Source organism: Loxodonta africana, chromosome 11, assembly GCF_030014295.1.
Source record: "Loxodonta africana isolate mLoxAfr1 chromosome 11, mLoxAfr1.hap2, whole genome shotgun sequence".
Lineage (NCBI taxonomy): Eukaryota > Metazoa > Chordata > Mammalia > Proboscidea > Elephantidae > Loxodonta > Loxodonta africana.
In genome coordinates, this window is record NC_087352.1 from 17556272 (window position 1) to 17579900 (window position 23629).

The 23629-nt window shown below is 43.5% G+C and overlaps 1 protein-coding gene across 2 annotated transcripts; it reads left to right on the forward strand.

Annotated features, from left to right (window-relative positions):
- Positions 1–132: 132 nt before the first annotated feature.
- Positions 133–9592, forward strand: LOC104845459 (sialic acid-binding Ig-like lectin 11). 2 transcript variants are annotated; one of them, XM_064294055.1, is made up of 5 exons: positions 133–823; positions 915–1199; positions 1594–1693; positions 2678–2759; positions 5160–9592. In XM_064294055.1, the coding sequence occupies exons 1-5, from the start codon at positions 730–732 to the stop codon at positions 5349–5351; spliced, it is 753 nt and encodes a 250-aa protein (XP_064150125.1). In that variant the 5' UTR covers positions 133–729; the 3' UTR covers positions 5352–9592. The 2 variants fall into 2 exon arrangements, with proteins under 2 accessions (XP_064150125.1, XP_064150126.1); XM_064294056.1 differs by having other exon boundaries at positions 143–823; positions 1597–1693; positions 5160–9591.
- Positions 9593–23629: the final 14037 nt, after the last annotated feature.

Below are 23629 nucleotides of genomic sequence, written 5' to 3' on the forward strand. Positions count from 1 at the left end.
CCCAGGGACTTTCGGAAACTAAGACATCACCTATTTTCTGTGAGCACCCCACTCCTGGGGCTCTGCTCCCTGAGGGCTAAGGGGGCCCCTTGCTAGCCTTGGCAAGTTCTGCACCTCTCTGCCCTGTTGCTTCCACCTGTGGAAGGAGAAGTAGGAAGAGGCAGGCAATCTCACAGGAACCTTGGGCTGCTGAGCTTCCTCTTCTGTGGACAGTCCCTGTCCCTCCCTGCCTGGAGCTTTCTGTTGGCGCTTCCTTCCCAGACAGACAGATGGACCCAGAAGCCAGAGGGTGCCAGGTCCAGCTCCTCCAACTGCAGAGATGACGCTGCTGCTGCTGCTACTGCTGCCCCTGTTGTGGGGGATCAAGTGTGTTGGGGGCCAGGGGTACCAGGCAGGGGCTGGGGCTCCCACTAATCTTTGGTCTCCCAAAGGGTCCTGGGGTCTGGATGACAGATACCAGCTGCAGGTGCAAAAGTCTGTGACAGTGCAGGAGGGCCTGTGTGTCTTCATACCCTGCACCTTCTCCTACCCCACACCCTACTGAGAATCTCTAACCCAGTTCTGGGCTCCTGGTTCCAGAAAGTGGCCGGTAACATCAATCACAACTCGGATGCTCCAGTGGCCACAAACGACCCACATAGGGAAGTAAAAGAGGAGACCAAAGGCCGATTCCAGCTCCTTGGGGACCCCTGGAATGGGAGCTGCTCGCTGGTGATCAGAGACGCACAGATGAAGGACACGGCAGCGTACATCTTTCGGGTGGAGAGAAACTATTACGTGAAATTTAGTTTCGTGACACACCCACTGTCCTTGGAAGTGACAGGTATGGAGCTGGCTGGAGCAAGGATGGGCTGGGGAGCCACTGTAGGGGACAACCATGGTCTGGGGCTAGGATCCCCCTCTCTCTGCCCCAGGCCTGACACAGAAGCCCAGTATCTACCTCCCTGAGACCCTGGAGCTGGGGCGCCCAGTGACACTGCTCTGTGTGTTTCCTGGGAACTCTGAGGGCTGTCCAGCCCCCACATTCTCCTGGACGGGGGCCGCCGTCTCCCCCCAAGGAGTTGGACCACGAACTTCCCTCTTTTCGGAGTTCACGCTCACACCGAGACCCCAGGACCACGACACCGAGCTCACCTGTCGAGTGGACTTCTCTAGAAATGGTGTGAGCACTTCCAGGACCATACTACTGAACGTGACCCGTGAGTTTAGGGGCAGGACTCTGGGGGTGGAAACAGACCAGGTACACACGGAGGTTAGAAACTGCACTGGCAACTAGCAGACTGGAGCTCAGGAGGGTCCCTGGGCAAAAAGGCAGGTCCCAGGAAGCTGCTTTCTCCCTGGGAGGTGACTGGATGCCACCTGGCATCACCCTTCTGCTGCTGCCAGGTCTGGGGGTCGGCTCGGGCTGAGGCTTGGGGGGAAGGAGTGTCGATTCTAGAAGAACTTAGGGCAGAGGCACTGGGGTTGGAGGGAAGTGGTGTGTTTGGGGTTGAGGGCTGGGGGCTGACCAAAAGGAGAGCTCATATTCTATGGCAGGAGTGGGCTTGAGGGTCCTGGGCTCAGAGGGAAGGTGCCCTAAAACTGGTTCGTCAGCAGGGGAACGTGAGCGTGGGGGAGAATTTGTTCAGGCGGCCTTCATGGGAGCTGGCCTCACCACCCTGCTCTTTCTCTGTCCCTGCCTCATCTTCCTCATGTGAGTGTCCTCCCTTGGGGTGGGAGGGGGTGTGGGCCCTGGAGTCCCCGAGAGTCCCAGGTGGAGGAATCCGAATGGGGCAGTGGTTGCTGTGAGAATTGGGTCTTGGGCCAGAGATTCAGAAAGCCAGATTCTGATTCCTGGTGACCCCCTGTGTGTCAGAAGAGACTTGTGCTCCATAGGGTTTTCAATGGGTAATTTTTTGGAAGTAGATGGCCAGGTCTTTCTTCCACAGTACATCAGGGTGGATCTTAATCACCAACCTTTCTGTTAGTAGCCTAGTGCAAAGTATTTGTGCCACCCAGGGACCTAGGAACTTGAAAACCAAAGATCAAAAACCAAACTAGTTCTCGTTGAGTCAGTTCCAACTCTTGGTGACCTCTTGTGTGTCAGAGTAGACCTGTGCTCCACAGGGCTTTCAGTGGCTGAGTTTCTGGAAGTAGATTGCCAGGCCTTTCTTTTGAGGCATCTCTGGGTAAGTGTGAATAGCTAATTTTTGGTTAGTAGTTGAGTTCATAACTGTTTGCAGCACCCATAGACTCCAAAAAATTAAGCCCCTGGCAGAGATACATAGAGTCCCTGGGTAGTGCAAATGGTTAACTGCTTAGCTACTAACTGAAAGGTTGGTGGTTCGAATCCACCCAGAGGTGCCTGGGAAGAAATGACTGGCCATTTCTTTCTGAAAACAAATCAGCCACTGAAAACCGTATGCGGCGCAGATATACTCTGACACAAATGGGGTTGCCATGAGTCGGAACTGACTTGATGGCAACTAGGAAGAGATTCAGAGAGGGGGCAAGTTCTCACCCTTGACCCGGCATTCTAGGAAGGAGCTCATGTTCTCCTAATATAAGTCATCAGGCTAGACATGGTGTCCAAGCCCCTTCCAGCCCAGGTCTGCCCTTCTAGGCTCTTAAGCAGGAGGCAGTAGTCCTACCCCAAGCCCTGAGCCAGTTTCCTGAAGGTCCTGGGTTCCTCTCTCAGAGTGAAGCCCCGGAAGAGGAAGGCAACCAAGACAGCAGCTGGAGTATTGGATGTCCCCTCTGTCTTGGGCACCATTGCGTGGGTGAGTGATGAGTCCTCTGTCCATGGAGGTCGCATCCGGTTACCTCCCCAAAATGACTGTCACCAGGCTCCTCTGATGACTTAGGTTATCATCTTGCCCCCAAAAGCTTTTTCTCCTGGGTCCCCATCAACCCGGTCGCCCAGTCCAGCGACCCAGGAGTCACATCCCTCTGCCTCTGTCTTGTCTCCCAGAGCTGGAGGATCACCAAGGCCTGTTGAGCCCCAGCTGGGCCCTTCCTGTCCTCACCTCGTCATTTCTGTCTGTCTGGACACCTGCTCCACTTTTCCCCGGCTTCCCAAAGGCAAAATGCCAGGGGGATCTCCCCAGAATAATTATTGTCAACTACAAAGTTCAAGAGTCCCCAAGGCCACCCTCATTTCTGACACCAATTGCAAATTTAGAGGACACCAGACTACCTTTTCTTCTCATACAAACTGAAAATTTTGGGGATCCAAGACCACCATCACATCTGAAACCAACTGTAAATTTGGGGGACCCCAAGAAAACCCTCACTTCTTATATCGACTGCAAATTTGGGATAACCACAACACCTTCCTCACTTTTGATACCAACCACACATTTGTGGGAACCAAGACCACTCTCACTGCTGACACCAAGTGCAAATTTGGGGACCCCAAGACCATCCTCGCTTCTGACACCAATTCTTTAGTGCACACCCTCCTGTCCCTGAGCTTACACGCCTCAGGCTCCTCCATATTGCCTAGAGAATCAAGTGCAAACTCCTTAATTCCCATCAAGGCCTGACGGGGTCTGACTGTAGAGGTGTCTCACCTTCCCTTCTCCCTGTCTCCCACCCACTGTGCCCCTAACCCATGTCCCATCTAGAGACATGCCTCGATACTCCAGCCAGCTAGCAATAACTTAGAACTGACTCGATGGCACCTAAGAAAAACAACAGGGGCTGTGGTGGTGGAATGGTTAAGCGCTTGCTATTAACCGAAAGATTGGCAGTTCGAATCCATCCAGTGGCTCCGCAGAAGAAAAGACCTTTCAATCTGCTCCCATAAAGATTACAACTTAGGCAACCCTATAGGGCAGTTCTACTCTGACACATGGGCTCGTTATGAGTCAGAATCGCCTTGACTACAATGGCTTTGGTTTTTTTGGTAACACAATTTCACAGCTGCATCCAGATGCCTGAACCTGTGAGATACCAAGAGCTCCCTGAGGGCAGCGTCCCAAAAAACAAAAACGCATTGCCATTGCGTCGGTTTTGGCCCATAGCGAATGCATGTGACAGATAAAAGTGTCCCATAGGGTTTCCAAGGCTGTAATCTTTACGGGAGCAGATTGGCACGTCTTTCCTCCTGCGGAGTGCTTGGTGGGTTCAAATGGCCAAACTTTCGGTTAGCAGCTGAGTACTTAACCACTGTGCCACCAGGGCTCCTTAGAGCAATGTCCAGGTCTGGGCAAATCCCTGTCCTCATGACATCACTCCATTCTTGTGCATCCTATCACAATTTGCAATTAGATAGTCATTTCATTGACTACTGGCTTCATGTTTGCCTCCCTTACCACGTTGGATGCTGTGTGAGGTCAATTGTGGTGTCTGCTTAGCTCCCCTCTGAACATCCAGGGCCTGGCACAGGGGAGGTGTTCAACAAGACAGTGGGCACTGGAGTTAGAGAGCTCTGGGCATGAGTCTAGGCCTCACCACTAATTCAGTGTTTGATTTGGGGATATTTGGTTGTCATTTCTCAGCCTAAGCTTCTCCATCTGACAAAGGTGGATAGTAGCACCTTCCCAGGAGTCCCTGAGTGGCACAAAAGGCTAAGTGTTTGACTACTAGCTGGAAGGTTGGCAGTTTGAACCTGCCCAGAGGTGCCTTGGAAGAACAGGCCTGGTGACTTGCTTCTGAAAGGTCCCAGCCTTGAAAACCCTATGGAGCAGTTCATGCACACATGGGGTCGACACTCAACAGCACCTCACAACAACAGCACCTCCCCAGCGGGTTTGGGGGAGGATTTTGTAGGCTGATAATCGCTCAGTGATGGCCAGGCAATGTTGTTGCTGGGTGCGGTTCAGTGGATTCTGACTCATGGTGACCCCATGTGAGAATAGAATTGCCTCATAAGTTTTCTAGGATATAATCTTAACAGAAACAGATTGCTACATCTTTCTCCCTTGGAGCTGCTGGGTTGGTTCCAAGCACCAACATTTGTGTTAGCAGCAGATCACTTAGCCGTTGTGCCACCAGAGCTCCTTCACCAGGTATTATTACCCTTAAATATTTGTTGCATGAATGAGGGTCTGGCAAATATTTACGGAATGAATGGATCAAAGACCAAATGCTCGGTTTCCAGGTTTGCTTCTGGAGCCTGCTTTCTTCTCCTGGCCCCCGTTATCCTACTTTGACACCCTTCTTCCTCCTCCACTAAGGGTCACCGGCAGGAATCCCGGCCACGTGGCCCCCCAGACTGCCAACCTCGGGCTGTGGCCCCCCGCACCTCAGGAGAAGAGCTGGAACTCCAGTACGCCTCCCTCGTCTTCCATGGGCTAAGGCCCTGGGAGCCTCAGGGCCAGGAGGGCACCAGCACCACTGAGTACTCGGAAATCAAGACCTGCCAGTGACTTGCATGAAGAAGACATATGAGACTATGTGGGAGCTCCTGTCTGCAGGGGAGATGAGAAGGCAGAGAGGGTCAGAAGCTGGATGAATGGGCACAAAAAAAGAGGGTGGAGAGAAGGAGTGTGCTGTCTCATTAGGGGCAGAGCAACTAAGAGTATATAGCAAGGTGCATATAAATTTTTGTATGAGACTTACTTGATTTGTAAACTTACACTTAAAGCACAAAAAAAAAAAAAAAAAAAAAAAAGATCCACCAGGGAGGACTCTCCCAGAGCCCAGTTCTGGCTGGAGGACCCAGGGCTTCCCTGGGATGGGACACTTCAAGGGGATTCCTGAATCAGCAACTCTTCACCCGAACAGAATATAACTACTTATGTGTGTGGCACAAGGGTTAAGGGCTGGGCTCTTAACTGAAGGTCAGAGGTTCAAACCCACCAGCCTTGGAAATCCATGGGACAGTTCTACTCTGTCCTATAGGGTTTCTATGAGTCAGAATTGACTCGACAGCACCTGTTAAGAACAACATGGGAATGTCACAGTGTGGGGATGGGCAGAACTGGGCTCAGCTCTCAGCCTCATCATCAACTAAGAGCAGGAGTTTGAACAAATCACCTCAGTGCTCAGTTTCCTCATCTGTCAAATGGGCACGAGAAACTGAAATCACAGGGTTGTTGTGAGGAGTCAGAAAGTAATTACTGTGATGCATCTGTTATGGACTGAATCGTGCCCCCCACAGCATGTGCTGGTATCCCGACCCCTACACCTGTGGAGTGAGCCCTGGTGATGCAATGGTTAGGGGTTAGGACATTAACATAACTTTAGGGGGCATGACTCAATCCATAACACTGGGGAACCCAACCTGTGACACGCTATTTAAAAATAATAAAGGTAACTCTAATAATAATACACATTTGAAACTCAACTATTTAGGAATATGCATCAATGAAATCGTTACAGAATAAAGTTTAACTGTGGAAAAAAGTGTACTAAAAGTGTACCCCACTCAGACAAAAACTTGTACATCAATATTCACAGCAGTACTATTCATAATAACCAGTAAGTGGAAACAACCCAAATGTCCATCAACTGATGAGTGGATAAACAAAATGCGGTCTATCCACACGGTGGAATATTACTCAGCCATAAAAAGGACTGAAGTAGTGATACATGCTACAACATGGGTGAACCTTGAAAACACTAAGTTATGTGAGAGAAGCCAGTTGCAAAAGGCTACACATTGTGTGATTCCATTTATATAGAATGTCCAGAATAGGTAAATCTATAGAGACAGAAAGCAGTTTACTGGCTGCCTAGGCCTGAGAGGAATTGGGGGTGGGGGTGGGTTGGAGGGTGCTACTTAATGGGTACAAGTTTTCTTTTTGGGGTGATGAAAATGTTCTAAAATTGACTGTGGTGATGGTTGTAGTACCCTGTGAACATACTAAAAACCAAGACTTGTACACATTTAAATGAGTGAATTGTGTATTCTGTGACTGATATCTCATCGAAGTTGTTATTTGAAAATTCTAATGTTTAACCCGTCCCTTATATTTAATGACTGCCTTTTTTTACAAAAAATAGTGTTTTACTGTGTTTTCGGTGAAGGTTTACACAGCAGTTTAGGTTCCCATTCAACAATTTCTGCACAAGTTGTTCAGTGGCATTGGTTACATTGTTTGCAATGCATGAACTTCCCCGTTATTTCTGTTCTGGTTGTTCCATTTCCATTCATCTAGTTTCTCTGCCCCCTTACATTCTCATTTTTGTTTTAAAGTAATTGTTGACTCTTTGGTCTCATGTAGGTGATTTTTTAAAGGATCCCAGTACTTACAGGCTATATTCATTATTTTTTGAGCCAATTTGCTATTTAGCTACCAGGTGACCTCAGGAGTTAGTTTCAGTTCAAAGTTTGAAGAGTATCTCAGGGCAATAATTTCTGGGAGTCCTCAGTGTCAACCAGCCCAGGAAGTCTGGTTTTGTTTTTAGGAATTTGAGGTTCTGTTCCACATTTTTCTCCATTCTGTTAGGGTCCATCTACCATGGCCCTGATTAGAATGGTTGGTAGTGGTAGCTGGGCACCATCTAGTTCTTCTGGTCTCAGGATACATGAGGCTGTGGTTTGTGTAGACTATTTGTCCTGTGGACTACTTTCTTCTGTGGGTGTTTGGCTTCCTTCTTTCTCTTTTGCTCCAGTCAAGTAGAGACCAATAGTTGTATCCTAGATGGCCACTCACAAGCTTTTAAGAAGGAGTGCCTTTTTATTTTGAAATAACCCTAGGGTCACAATGAGTAGCAAAGAAAAGTATAGAGAGGTCCTGTTCACCCTTCACCCAGCCTCCCCAATTATTACTATTTTGCATAAGAATAGTGCAATATCAAGACCAGTGATTCAATATTGGTAGAATCCATAGAGCTTATTCAGATTTGACAAGTTATGTATGCACTTGTTTGTGTGTGTTTGTGTGGTGTGTGTCTGTGTAGCCTATCATCCACCAGAGGTGAATGTGAACTGCTTCTAATCCTCCTTCTTGGTAAGTATGTAAAGAATACATTCACCAGATCCATAGCCACGTTCTGTGTTACCAGAGCTGAATTAATCTGTTCTAGTAAAGGTGGCGAAGTGGTTAAGAGCTCAGGCTGTTAACCAAAAACTCAGCAGTTCGAATCCACCAGCCACTCCTTGGAAACCCTATGGGGCAGTCCTACTCTGTCCTATAGGGTCACTATGAGTCGGAACCGACTTGACAGCACAACAACAACAACAGTGAAGATACCACTTCCGCCACAGTAGCTGCCACTGTCCCTACCAATAGAGTTCGTAGTAGTCACCTCTCTTCTGCCACAACCAGTTGGGCTTATCCAGGGAGGCATCTTTATCTCCTGCCTCTTGTTGCTGTTAGTTGCTGTCATGTTGGCTCTGACTTATGATGACCCCATGCACAATGGAATGAAACAATGGTTCTGCACCATCCTCACGATCACCAGTGTGCTTGAGTCCACTGTGGTGGCCACTGTGTATTTTGAGCACCTTCCAACCTAGGAGGCTCATCTTCCAGCACGATATTGGACAATAATCTGCTGTGACGCATACGGTTTTGTTGGCTCATTTTTGGAAGTAGATTGTCAGGCCTTTCTTTCTAGTCTGTCTTAGTCTGGAAGCTCTGTTGAAACCTGTCCACCATGGATGACCCTGCTGGTATTTGAAATACTGGTGGCATAGCTTCCAGCATCATAGCAACATGCAAGCCAGCTGTCATGGATTGAATTGTGTTCCCCCAAAAGAGGTGTCTGCATGAAAGTTTACATAGATAGATGAAAGAATGAGTAGCTGTCTGAAAGGTTGACAGGAATGAATGGGTGGATGGATGAATGAAGAAAGGCTGGGTGGATGGATGGAAACAACTGGGAGCTAAAATTTTCCTGGAGGAACTTGTTTGGCAGACACTAGACTCCCCCAGCTCAAATCAAACGATTTATTATCAAAGCACAGTGATGGAGATGGTAGGTAGGGTCCCTGCTGGGGGGCCAGCCCCACTCCCGCCCATGTGTCTGATGTCTCCTCCATCCACACCCCCAGCAGCTGGCTGGAGATGAGGGCTGAAAGGATAGGACAGTCAAAAGGAGGAGATTCGCATTGTCTGGGGTGTATCTGTGGGTTTCCTGAGGCTAACTGGGATGCAGAGCACCACCTAAGGAAGCAGCAGGACGGCACATTGAAGGTTCTGTCTAGAAGCTCATCTGTGATTAAACAGCAGGCCGTGAGTCACATTTCTTCTTTTGTCTATGTCAAACTATGGGTTCTGGGAAGTTCTGGAAAGTTCTAGGAGACAATAAAAATGGTTGTTGGTATCTTGGTCATTCAAGGAACACCCTTGAGGCCCCTACTTCATGACAGGCCCTTTGCAGGGACTGAGGACACTGCCATAAACAAGAGGGACAAGAAGCCCTCTTGGAGTTTCCAATTTGGTGGAGACGCTGAAAATTCAACAAACACTTCTTGGCTGGGACAAGGCGATATGGTGAGAGAGCGGGTGGGTGGGAGGTGAAGAGACACTTCACTGGGGTGATCAGGACAACCTTAGGGTCCAACAGCTGAGTTTGAGAAGGCACAGCCCAGCAAAAACAAAAGGGGAAAAACATCTCAGACAGCGGGACCAGCATGTGCGAAGCTTCTGAGGTGCGATTGAGCTTGGTCTAGTCTAGAAACCGAGAGGAGGGTGGTGTGGGCAGTGCAGAGTGGACAGGGGAGGGGCGGGGTGGCTGGTGCATAGTGGATGGTAGTGGGGTGGGGGATGAGACAGCATGACTGCCTGCAAAATAGGGCTGGGGAGGCCAGGTCACCCACAATGCCAAGGCACGTAGCTGCCATCAATCAAAGGCACAATTCTGCAGATTACTCAGAGGTCATCAGGCTCCTCAGACAGTGAGTCCTCAACTACTTGGTAGTGATCATTCTGTCCTAACCAAACTTGCCACTGCATAAGCGCCCCCTGGACGCTTAGCATATTTGAAGCTCTAATGATCCCGGAAGAGGTCATTACATTTTGACATTTTAGATTTTCATTGTACTGGGTGGATAGGAAGGCAATCAATGTAAGGCAGGTGGTATGGATTGAATTAAAAAAAAAAAAAAAAACAAAAACTCGTTGCCCTCAAGTTGAGTCCGACTCACAGCAACTCTTTATGTGAATTGAATTGCACCCCTAAGAAGATTTGTGGACATCCTAACGCTAGGACCTGTGAACATGACCCTGTTTGGCAATGAAGGCTTTCTTTTGTAATGTTTATGAGGTCAAACTGGTGTAGGATGGATCTTAAACTTATTTCCTTCTCAGTGGTGTCTTATAAAGGGGAGTGTAGACACAGAGAGACACACACGGGAGGAAGACAGCCTGTAAAGATCTGTCTACAAGCCAAGGAAGGCCAAGAAACCCCTGAGGCTATAGAAGCTGGATGAGACCAGGAAGGACCTTTCCTAGAGCCCACAGAGAGAGAGCACAGCCCTGATGGCACCGTGAATTCAGACTGCTAGCCTCTAGAACTGTGAGAAAATAAATTCTGTTCTTTAAAGCCACCCTCTTGTGGTGTTTCTGTTACAGCAGCTCTAGGAAACTGAAACAGCAGTCAGCAATGACAGGAAAATGGACTCGTTCACTCAGTGGTGATAGGTGTTGAACATCTGGCTTGAACAGCTAAATGGACAGAGGTGTCTACAGACAATACCTTTTTTTTTTTTAATTTTATTGTGTTTTAGGTGAAAGTTTACAGAGCATATAAGTTTCTCATTCAAAAATTTATACACAAATTCTTCTGTGACATTGGTTGCAATCCCTGCAATGTGTCAGCACTCTCTTTCCTTTTCCATCCTAAGCTCTCTGTGTCCATTTGTCCAGTTTTCCAATCCCTTCCTGCCTTCTTGTCTTTGCTTTTGGGCAGGTGTTTCCCATTTGATCTCATAGACTTGGCTGAACTAAGAAGCACATTCCTCATGTGTGTTATCGTTTGTTTTATACGCCTGTTTAATTTTTAGCTGAAAGGTGGACTTCGGGAGTGGCTTCAATTCTGAGTTAACACGGTTTTTGGGGGATATTGCCTTGGGGGTTCCTCCAGTCTCTGTTAGACCAGTAAGTCTGATCTTTTCTAAATAATTTTTATTGTGCTTTAAGTGAAAGTTTAAAAATCAAGTCAGTCTCTCACACAAAAACCCATATACACCTTACTACACACTCCCAATTACTCTCCCCATAATGAGACAGCCCACTCTCTCTTTTCACGTCCTTTTCGCCAGCTTCTAACCCCCTCCACCCTCTCATCTCCCTTCCAGGCAGGAGATGCCAACATAGTCTCAAGTGTCCACCTGATCTAAGAAGCTCACTCCTCACCAGCATCCCTCTCCAACCCATTGTCCAGTCCAATCCATGTCTGAAGAGTTGGTTTCAGGAATGGTTCCTGCCCTGGGGCAACAGAAGGTCTGGGGGCCATGACCACCAGGGTCCTTCTAGTCTCATTCAGACCATTAATTCTGGTCTTATGAGAATTTGGGGTCTGCATCCCACTGCTCTCCTGCTCCGTCAGGGGTTCTCTGTTGTGTTCTCTGTCAGGGCAGTCATCAGTTGTAGCCAGGCACCATCTAGTTCTTCCGGTCTCAGAATGATGTAGTCTCTGGTTCATGTGGCCCTTTCTGTCTCTTGGGCTCGCAATCACCTTGTGTCCTTGGTGTTCTTCATTCTCCTTTGATCCAGGTGGGTTGAGACCAATTGATGCATCTTAGATAGCTGCTTGCTGGAGTTTAAGACCCCAGACGCCACTCTTGAAAGTGGGATGAAAAATGTTTTCTTAATAGATTTTATTATGCCAATTGATTTAGATGTCCCCTGAAACCATGGTCCCCAGGCCCCTGTCCCTGCTACCCTGGCCTTCGAAGCGTTCAGTTTATTCAGGAAACTTCTTTGCTTTTGGTTTAGTCCAATTGTGCGGACCTCCCCTGTATTGTATGCTGTCTTTCCCTTCACCTAAAGTAGTTCTTATCTACTATCTAATTAGTGGATACCCCTCTCCCACCCTGCCTCCCTCCCCCCTCTCATAACCACAAAAGAATGTTTTCTTCTCAGTTTAAACTATTTCTCAAGTTCTTATAATAGTGGTCTTATACAATATTTGTCCTTTTGCAACTAATTTCACTCAGCATAATGCCTTACAGGTTCCTCCCTGTTATGAAATGTTTCACAGATTCCTCACTGTTCTTTATCAATGTGTAGTATTCCATTGTGTGAATATACCATAATTTATTTATCCATTCATCTGTTGATGGGCACATTGGTTGCTTCCATCTTTTTGCTATTGTAAACAGTGCTGCAATAAACATGGGTGTGCATGTATCTGTTCGTGTAAAGGCTCTTATTTCTCTAGGATATATTCCAAGGAGTGGGATTGCTGGATCGTATGGTAGTTCTCTAGCTTTTTAAGGAAGTGCCAAATCGATTTCCAAAGTGGTTGTACCATTTGAAATTCCCACCAGCAGTGTAGAAGTGTTCCAATCTCTCCACAGCCTCTCCAACATTGATTATTTTGTGTTTTTTGGATTAATGCCAGCCTTGTTGGAGTGAGATGAAATCTCATTGTAGTTTTGATCTGCATTTCTCTAATGGCTAATGACTGTGAACATTTCCTCGTATGTCAGCTACCTGAATGTCTTCTTTAGTTAAGTGTCTATTCATATCTTTTGCCCATTTTTAAATTGGATTATTTGTCTTTTTTGCAGTTGAGTTTTTGCAGTATCATGTAGATTTTGGAGATCAGGCGTTGATCAGAAATGTCATAGCTAAAAACTTTTTCCCGGTCTATAGGTAGTCTTTTTACTCTTTTGGTGAAGTCTTCGGATGAGCATAAGTGTTTGATTTTTAGGAGCTCCCAGTTATCTAGTTTTTCTTCTAAGCTCTTTATAGTATTTTCTATACTGTTTAAGCCATGTATTAGGGCTCCTAACGTTGTCCCTATTTTTATTTCCATGATCTTTATCGTTTTAGGTTTGATATTTAGGTCTTTGATCCATTTTGAGTTAGTTTTTGTGCATGGAGTGAGGTATGGGTCTTGTTCTATTTTTTTGCAGATGGATATCCGGTTATGCCAGCACTGTTTGTTAAAAAGACTGCCCTTTCCCCATTTAACTGTTTTGGGGCCTTTGTCAAATATCAACTGCTCATATGTGGATGGACTTACGTCTGGATTTTTTTCTCAATTCTGTTCCATTGGTCCATGTCTCTGTTGTTGTACCAGTACCAGGCTGTTTTGACTACTGTGGTGGTATAATAGGTTCTAAAATCAGGTAAAGTAAGGCCTCCCACTTTGTGCTTCTTTTTCTGTAATGCCTTATTTATCCAGGGCCTCTTTCCCTTCCATATGAAATTGGTGATTTGTTTCTCCATGTCATTAAAGAATGTCCTTGGGATTTTGATCGGAATTGCATTAAACGTATAGATCGCTTTTGGTAGAATAGACATCTTTATAATGTTAAGTCTTCCTATGCACGAGCAAGGTATGTTCTTCCACTTATGTAAGTCTCTTGATTTCGTGCAGAAATGTACTGTAGTTTTCTTTGTATAAGTCTTTTACATCTCTGGTAAGATTTATTCCTAAGTATTTTATCTTCTTGGGGGCTACTGTAAACGGCATTGATTTGGTGATTTCCTCTTTGATGTTCTTTTTGTTGGTGTAGAGGAATCCAACTGATTTTTGTATGTTTATCTTGTATCCTGATACTCTGCTGAACTCTTCTATTAGTTTCATTAGTTTTCTGGAGGATTCCTTAGGGTTTTCTGTGTATAAGAGCATGTTATCTGCGAATAGAGATACTTTGACTTCTTCCTTGCCAATCTGGATGCCCTTTATTTCTGTATCTAGCCTAATTGCTCTGGCTAGGACTTCGAGCACAATGTTGAATAAGAGTGGTGATAAAGGGCATCCTTGTCTGGTTCCCGATCTCAGTGGGAATGTTTTCAGGCTCTCTCCATCTAGGGTGACGTTGGCTGTTGGCTTTGTATAAATGGCCTTTATTATATTGAGAAATTTTCCTTCTATTCCTATTTTACTGAGTTTTTTTTAAAATAATTTTTCTTGTGTGCTTTAAGTGAAAGTTTACAAATCAAGTCAGTCTGTCACATATAAGCCTATATACACCTTACTCCATACTCCCACCTACTCTCCCCCCAATGAGTCAGCCTGCTCCCTCCTTCCGGTCTCTCTTTTTGTGCCGGTTTTGCCAGTTTCTAACCCTCTCTACCCTCCCATCTCCCCTCCAGACAGGAAACGCCAACACAGTCTCAAGTGACCACCTGGTACGAGTGACTCAGTCTTCTTCAGCATCTCTCTCCAACCCATTGTCCAGTCCCTTCCATGTCTGATGAGTTGTCTTCGGGAATGGTTCCTGTCCTGGGCCAACAGTAGGTTTGGGGACCATGACCTCCGTGATTCTTCTAGTCCCAGACAGACCATTATGTCTGGCCTTTATGAGAATTTGGGGTCTGCATCCCACTGTTCTCCTCCTCCCTCAGGGGTTCTCTGTTGTGCTCCCTGTCAGGGCAGTCATCGGTTGTGGCCAGGCACCATCTAGTTCTTTTGGTCTCAGGATGATGTAAGTCTCTGGTTCATGTGGCCCTTTCTGTCTCTCGGGCTCATAGTTATCATGTGACCTTGGTGTTCTTCATTCTCCTTTGATCCAGGTGGGTTGAGGCCAATTGATCCATCTTAGATGGCCGGTTGTTGGCATTTAAGACCCCAGACGCCACACTTCAAAGTGGGATGCAGAATGTTTTCATAATAGAATTATTTTGCCAATTGACTTAGAAGTCCCCTTAAGCCATAGTCCCCAAACCCCCGCCCTTGCTCTGCTGACCTTCGAAGCATTCAGTTTATGCCGGAAACTTCTTTGCTTTTGGTCCAGTCAAGTTGAGCTGACCTTCCGTGTATTGAGTATTGTCCTTCCCTTCACCTAAAGTAGTTCTCATCTACTAACTAATCAGTAAATAACCTTCTCCCACCCACCCTCTCTCCTCCCCTCATAACCACAAAAGTATGTGTTCTTCTCAGTTTATATTATTTCTCAAGATCTTATAATGGTGGTCTTATACAATATTTGTCCTTTTGCATCTGACTAATTTCACTCAGCATAATGCCTTTCAGGTTCCTCCATGTTATGAAATGTTTCACAGATTCCTCATTGTTCTTTATCGATGCGTAGTATTCCATTGTGTGAATATACCATAATTTATTTAACCATTCATCCGTTGATGGACACCTTGGTTGCTTCCAGCTTTTTGCTATTGTAAACAGAGCTGTAATAAACATGGGTGTGCATATATCTGTTCGTGTAAAGTCTCTTATTTCTCTAGGGTATATTCCGAGGAGTGGGATTTCTGGGTTGAATGGTAGTTCAATTTCTAACTTTTTAAGAAAACGCCAGATAGATTTCCAAAGTGGTTGTACCATTTTACATTCCCACCAGCAGTGTTTAAGAGTTCCAATCTCTCCACAGCCTCTCCAACATTGTGTTTTTTGGATTAATGCCAGCCTTGTTGGAGATGGAATCTCATCGTAGTTTTAATTTGCATTTCTCTAATGGCTAATGATCGAGAGCATTTTCTCATGTATCTGTTAGCTGCCTGAATATCTTTTTTAGTGAAGTGCGTGTTCATATCCTTCGCCCACTTTTGATTGGGTTGTTTGTCTTTTTGTGGTTGAGTTTTAACAGAATCATATAGATTTTAGAAATCAGGTCCTGGTCGGAGATGTCATAGCTGAAAATTCTTTCCCAGTCTGAAGGTGGTCTTTTTACTCTTTTGGTTAAGTCTTTAGATGAGCATAGGTGTTTGTTTTTAGGAGCTCCCAGTTATCTGGTTTCTCTTCATCATTTTTGGTAATGTTTTATATTCTGTTTATGCCTTGTATTAGGGCTCCTAATGTTGTCCCTATTTTTTCTTCCATGATCTTTTTTGTTTTAGTCTTTATGTTTAGGTCTTTGATCCATTTGGAGTTAGTTTTTGTGCATGGTGTGAGGTATGGGTCCTGTTTCATTTTTTTGCAAATGGATATCCAGTTATTCCAGCACCATTTGTTAAAAAGACTATCTTTTCCCCAATTGACTGACACTGGGCCTTTGTCAAATATCAGCTGCTCATATGTGGATGGATTTATATCTGGGTTCTCAATTCTGCTCCATTGGTCTATGTGCCTGTTGTTGTACCAGTACCAGGCTGTTTTGACTACTGTGGCTGTATAATAGGTTCTAAAATCAGGTAGAGTGAGGCCTCCCACTTTCTTCTTCTTTTTCAGTAATGCTTTACTTATCCGAGGCTTCTTTCCCTTCCATGTGAAGTTGGTGATTTGTTTCTCCACCACATTAAAAAATGTCATTGGAATTTGGATCGGAAGTGCATTGTATGTATAGATGGCTTTTGGCAGAATAGACATTTTTACTATGTTAAGTCTTCCTATCCATGAGCAAGGTATGTTTTTCCACTTACGTAGGTCCTTTTTAGTTTCTTGCTCTAGTACTTTGTAGTTTTCTTTGTATAGGTCTTTTACATCTTTGGTAAGATTTATTCCTAAGTATTTTATCTTCTTGGGGGCTACTGTGAATGGTATTGATTTGGTGATTTCCTCTTCGATGTTCTTTTTTTTGGTGTGGAGGAATCCAAGTGATTTTTGTATGCTTATCTTATAACCTGAGACTCTGCCAAACTCTTCTATTAGTTTCAGTAGTTTTCTGGAGGATTCCTTAGGGTTTTCTGTGTATAAGAGCATGTTATCTGCGAATAGAGATAATTTTACTTCTTCCTTGCCAATCCAAATGCCCTTTATTTCTTTATCTAGCCTAATTGCTCTGGCTAAGACCTCTAGCACAATGTTGAATAAGAGCAGTGATAAAGGGCATCCTCGTCTGGTTCCTGTTCTCAAGGGAAATGTTTTCAGGCTCTCTCCATTTAGAGTGATGTTGGCTGTTGGCTTTGTATAGATGCCCTTTATTATGTTGAGGAATTTTCCTTCGATTCCTATTTTGCTGAGAGTTTTTATCATGAATGGGTGTTGGACTTTGTCAAATGCCTTTTCTGCATCAATTGATAAGATCATGTGGTTTTTGTCTTTTGTTTTATTTATACGGTGGATTACATTGATGGTTTTTCTAATATTAAACCAGCCTTGCATACCTGGTATAAATCCCACTTGGTCATGGTGGATTAATTTTTTGATATGTTGTTGAATTCTGTTGGCTAGAATTTTGTTGAGAATTTTTGCATCTATGTTCTTGAGGGATATATGTCTGTAATTTTCTTTTTTTTGTGGTGTCTTTACCTGGTTTTGGTATCAGGGATATGGTGGCTTCATAGAATGAGTTAGGTAGTATTCCATCATTTTCTATGCTTTGAAATACCTTTAGTAGTAGTGATGTTAACTCTTCTCTGAAAGCTTGGTAGAACTCTGCAGTGAAGCCATCCGGGCCAGGGCTTCTTTTTTTTTTTGTTGTTGGGAGTTTTTTGATTACCGTTTCAATCTCTTTTTTTGTTATGGGTCTATTTAGTTGTTCTACTTCTGATTGTGTTAGTTTAGGTAGGTAGTGTTTTTCTAGGAATTCATCCATTTCTTCTAGGTTTGCAAATTTGTTAGAGTACAATTTTTCGTAATGATCTGATATGATTCTTTTAATTTCAGTTGGGTCTGTTGTGATATGGCCCATCTTGTTTCTTATTTGGGTTATTTGTTTCCTTTCCTGTATTTCTTTAGTCGGTCTGGCCAATGGTTTATCAATTTTGTTGAGTTTTTCAAAGAACCAGCTTTTGGCTTTGTTAATTCTTTCAATCGTTTTTCTGTTCTCTAATTCATTTAGTTCAGCTCTAATTTTTATTATTTGTTTTCTTCTGGTGCCTGATGGATTCTTTTGTTGCTCACTTTCTATTTGTTCAAGGTGTAGGGACAGTTCTCTGATTTTGGCTTTTTCTTCTTTATGTATGTGTGCATTTATCGATATACATTGACCTCTGAGCACTGCTTTTGCTGTGTCCCAGAGGTTTTGGTAGGAAGTGTTTTCTTTCTCGTTGCATTCTATGAATTTCTTTATTCCCTCCTTAATGTCTTCAATAACCCAGTCTTTTTTGAGCAGAGTATTTGTTCAGTTTCCAAGTATTTGATTTCTTTTCCCTAATTTGTCTGTTATTGATTTCCACTTTTATGGCCTTGTGGTCTGAGAAGATGCTTTGTAATATTTCGATGTTTTGGACTCTGCAAAGGTTTGTTTTATGACCTAATATGTGGTCTATTCCAGAGAATGTTCCATGTGAGCTAGAAAAAAAGTATACTTTGCAGCAGTTGGGTGGAGAGTTCTGTATAAGTCTATGAGGTCAAGTTGGTTGATTGTAGCAATTAGGTCTTCCGTGTCTCTATTGAGCTTCTTACTGGAAGTCCTGTCCTCCTCCGAAAGTGGTGTATTGAAATCTCCTACTGTAATTCTGGAGGAGTCTATCTCACTTTTCAGTTCTGTTAAAGTTAGTTTTATGTATCTTGCAGCCCTGTCATTGAGTGCATAAATATTTAATATGGTTATATCTTCCTGGTCAATTGTCCCTTTAATCATTATGTAGTGTCCTTCTTTATCCTTTGTGGTGGATTTAACTTTAAAGTCTATTTTGTCAGAAATTAATATTGCTACTCCTGCTCTTTTTTGATTGTTGTTTGCTTGATATATTTTTTTCCATCCTTTGAGTTTTAGTTTGTTTGTACCTCTAAGTCGAAGGTGTGTCTCTTGTAGGCAGCATATAGACTGATCGTGTTTCTTTATCCAGTGTGAGACTCTCTGTTTCTTTATTGGTGCATTTAGTCCATTTACATTCAGCATAATTATAGATAAGTATGTGTTTAGTGCTGTCATTTTGATGCCTTTTTGTGTGTGTTGTTGACAATTTCATTTTTCCACTTACCTTTTTGTGCTGAGACGTTTTTCTTTGTAAATTGTGTGTTCCTCATTTTCATAGTAGTTGAATTTGTGTTTGCCGAGTCGTTAATGTTTTTCTTGGTTTTTATTTTGAGTTATGGAACTGTTATACCTCTTTGTGGTTACCTTAATATTTACCCCTATTTTTCTAAGTAAAAACCTAACTTGTATTGTCCTATATCGCCTTGTTTTCCTCTCCATATGGCAGTTCTATGCCTCCTCCATATGGCAGTTCTATGCCTCCTGTATTTAGTCCCTCTTTTTGATTATTGTGATCTTTTACATATTGACTTCAATGATTCCCTGTTTTGAGCATTTTTTTCTGTTTAAAATTAATCTTAATTTGTTTTTGTGATTTCCCTATTTGAGTTGATATCAGGATGTTCTGTTTTGTGACCTTGTGTTGTGCTGGTATCTGATATTATTGATTTTCTGAACAATTTCCTTTACTATTACTTGTAGCTTTGGTTTGGTTTTTGCAAATTCTCTAAGCCTGTGTTTATCTGTAAATGTTTTAATTTCACCTTCATATTTGAGAGAGAGTTTTGCTGGATATATGATCCTTAGCTGGCAGTTTTTCTCCTTCAGTGCTCTATATATGTCATCGCATTGCCTTCTTGACTGCATGGTTTCTGCTGAGTAGTCTGAACTTATTCTTATTGATTCTCCTTTGTAGGAGACCTTTCTTTTATCTCTGTCTGCTTTTAAAATTTTCTCTTTGGTTTAGGCAAGGTTGATGATAATATGTCTTGGTGATTTTCTTTTTGGATCAATCTTAAATGGGGTTCGATGAGCATCTTGGATAGATATCCTTTCGTCTTTCATGATGTCAGGGAAGTTTTCTGCCAACAGATCTTCAACTATTCTCTCTGTATTTTCTGTTATCCCTCCCTGTTCTGGAACTCCAATCACACGCAACTTATTCTTCTTGATAGAGTCCCACATGATTCTTAGGGTTTCTTCATTTTTTTAAATTCTTTTATGTGATTTTTTTCAGCTATATTGGTGTCAATTCCCTTATCCTCCAGATCCCCCAGTCTGTATTCCAATTGCTCCATTCTGCTCCTCTGACTTCCTATTCAGTTGTCTAATTCTGTAATTTTACTGTTAATCTTTTGGATTTCTGAATGCTGTCTCTCTATGGATTCCAACTGCTTTATCAGTGTGTTCCTTGGCTTTTTCTGTAGATTGTCTTATTTCATTTATGAGGCCATCCCTGATGTCTTGAAGCATTCTGCAAATTAGTTTTTTATGTTCTGCATCTGGCAATTCCAGGATTGTATCTTCATTTGGGAAATATTTTGATTCTTTAATTTGGGGAGTTGTAGAAGCAATCATGGTCTGCTTCTTTATGTGGTTTGATATCGACTGCTGTCTCTGAGCCATCTATAAGATATTGTAATGATTTATTTTATATTTGCTCACTGAGTCTTACCTTGTTTTGTTTTCTTTCAATATATGTAGATGGGCTGTCTTGATTGTTGTAGCCCTTGAATCACTTATGTCCTATTACCAGCTGGTTTGGGCTATTACCAGATATATAAGCCTAAGAGTCCATTCACTATTCTTGAGTAGAATCTGATTTTGGGTCACCAAGTGTGTGGTGCAGACTGTCACCTATCCACCTAGAGGAGTAGTGGTGATAGTTGTGTGCACCAGATTCTAGTAGCAGCAGAGGGCCACACTCAAGGGCGGGCAGGATGCTGACAGGGTTCCCCCAAGTGCCAGTGAGGTAGGTGTGTCTCTATTCCTAAAGCACTTTGGTGGGTGGGCTCTGCAGCTGTACCTTAGGCACCCAATGCATGTACCTCTACAGATTGGTAGGTGTCACCATCCTCAGACCCCTAAGGCAGGAGGCTAGGTGGTCTGGTGGGAGCTTCAGCCCTCAGTTCCCTGTTGTGGGTCAGTGAGGGTTCTGTTTAATACGCAGAGATATCAGACCTGGGAAACTTTTTTTTCCAGTAATCCGCTAAAACAATTACAGTCAGATCCCTATCAGAATTGCCTTTGCATTATAATAGCCACCTTGTTCCCTGTAGTGATGAAAGCCCAAGACTGTGGATCTCATATGCTTGGCTAGAGCTGGTTCTGTATTTTTAGTCCAATTTCGGGAAGTCAGGGAAGGATTTTTGGTCCCTTGGTTTTTTGTAGCTGCTTCTCTCAGGCCCGGAGAATGGTTAGGAAAAGACCAAAAAAAAAAAAAAAAAAAAACTTCAGAGCACTTCACTTTCAGGCTCAGGAAATTCCAATGTTAATGAAGCCTCCTGGGAAGGGGAGGGGAGGGATCAGATAGATACGAGAGAGTAGAACCCTGGAATATAGACAAAGTTACTTATCTTGCTTGGTGGTGAGTGCCTTTTCTGAGATTCCCGAGGGGTGTGTAGCCTGTGTGCATTGGCTGGGTCGAGGTTGCCCCCAAGGGTCAGGACCACGTCCTGTGCTTGTGCTGTCTCAGAAGCCGTGGTCAGTTCCTCCGCTCCCAGTCCACAGCCCAGAACCAAGGTTCCCCGGCTCCTGGCTCCAAAATCAGTCACTGCCTCCCGGTGACTTCTCCTCCTGTCAGCCACGTCGCTGCGCTGCCTGTGTGCACTGGCTGGGCTTCCCCCAAGGTCACTTCTGGGGGCTAGGGCTGCGTCCCATGTTTGTGCCGTCTCAGGATGCCCTGCTCAACCCTCCTGCGCCTAGTCCAAAGCCCGGCGCCAAGGTTTTCTGACTGGGACACTGGCTCCAGGCTCTGAAAACAGTCGTTGCTTCCCCGTGGTTGCTCGTTCTCAGTCTCTGTCACTCAGGTCAACTCTTTAGATCTGTGTTTGATGGTCAGGGTTCGTAGATTGTCATGTATGTGATCGATTCACTTGTTTTTCGGAGGCTTTGTTGCAAGAGGGATCCGAGGTAGCTTCTACCTAGTCAGACATCTTGGCCCCCTTATCTTACTGAGAGTTTTTATCATGAATGAGTGTTGAACTTTGTCAAATGCCTTTTCTGCATCAATTGATAAATCATGTGATTCTTGTCTTTTGTTTTATTTATGTGGTGGATTACATTAATTGCTTTTCTAATGTTGAACCATCCCTGCATACCTGGTATGAATCTCACTTGGTCATGGTGAATTATTTTTCTGATATGTTGTTGCATTCTATTGGCTAGAATTTTGTTGAGGATTTTTGCATCTACATTCATGAGGGATATAGGTCTATAATTTTCTTCTCTTGTGGTGTCTTTACTTGGTTTTGGTATCAGGGATATGGTGGCTTCATAGAATGAGTTTGGTAGTATTCCATCCTTTTCTATGCTCTGAAATACCTTTAGTACTAATGGTGTTAACTCTTCTCTGAAAGTTTGGTAGAACTCTGCAGTGAAGCTGTCGGGACCAGGGCTTTTTTTTGTTGGGAGTTTTTTGATTACCTTTTCAATCATTTCTTTTGTTATGGGTCTATTTAGTTGTTCTACCTCTGTTTGTGTTAGTTTAGGTAGGTAGTGTATTTCTAGGAATTCATCCATTTCTTCTAGGTTTTCAAATTTGTTCGAGTATAATTTTTCATAGTAATCTGATATGGTTCTTTTTAATTTCAGTTGGGTCTGTTGTAATACCGCCCATCTCATTTCTTATTTGGGTTATTTGCTTCCTCTCCTGTTTTTCTTTTGTCAGTGTGGCCAATGATTTATCAATTTTGTTGAGTTTTTTAAAAAAAAACAGCTTTTGGTCTTGTTAATTCTTTCAATTGTTTTTTTTGTTTTCTGTTTCATTTAGTTCAGTTCTAATTTTTATTGCTTGTTTTCTTCTGGTGCCTGTGGGTTTCTTTTGTTGCTCTCTTTCTATTTGTTTAAGTTGTAGGGATAGTTCTTTGATTTTGGCCCTTTCTTCTTTTTGGATGTGTGCATTTATTGATATAAATTGGCCTCTGAGCGCAGCTTTTGCTGTGCCCCAAAGGTTCTGATAGGAAGTGTTTTCATTTTCATTGGATTCTCTGAATTTCTTTATTCCATCCTTAATGTCTTCTATAATCTAGTCTTTTTTGAGCAGGGTATTGTTCAGTTTCCAAGTGTTTGATTTCTTTTCCCTGCTTTTCCTGTTATTGATCTCCACTTTTATGGCCTGATGGTCAGAGAAGATGTTTTGTAATATTTCAATGTTTTGGAATCTGCTAAGGCTTGCTTTATGACCTAATATGTGGTCTATTCTAGAGAATGCTCCATGTGCACTAGAAAAGAAAGTACAGTTGGTTCCTGTTGGGTGGAGTGTTCTGTATATGTCTACGAGGTCAGGTTGGTTGATTGTGGCATTTAGATCTTCCGTGTCTTTATTGAGCTTCTTTCTGGATGTCCTGTCCTTCACCGAAAGTGGTGTGTTGAAGTCTTCTACTATTATTGTGGAGCTGTCTATCTCACTTTTCAATGCTGATAGAGTTTGTTTTATGTATCTTGCAGCCCTGTCATTGGGTGCATAAATATTTAATATGGTTATATCCTTTTGGTGTATTGTCCCTTTAATCGTTATATAATGTCCTTCCTTATCCTTTCTGATGGATTTAACTTTGAAGTCTATTTTGTCAGAAATTAATATTGCTACTCCTGCTCTTTTTTGATTGTTGTTTGCTTGATATATTTTTTTCCATCCTTTGAGTTTTAGTTTGTTTGTGTCTCTAAGGTGTGTCTCTTGTAGGCAGCATATAGATGGACCTTGTTTTTTAATACATTCTGCCACTGTTTCTTTATTGGTGCATTTAGTCCATTTACATTCAGGGTAATTATGGATAGGTATGAATTTAGTGCTATCATTTTCATATCTCTTTTTGTGTG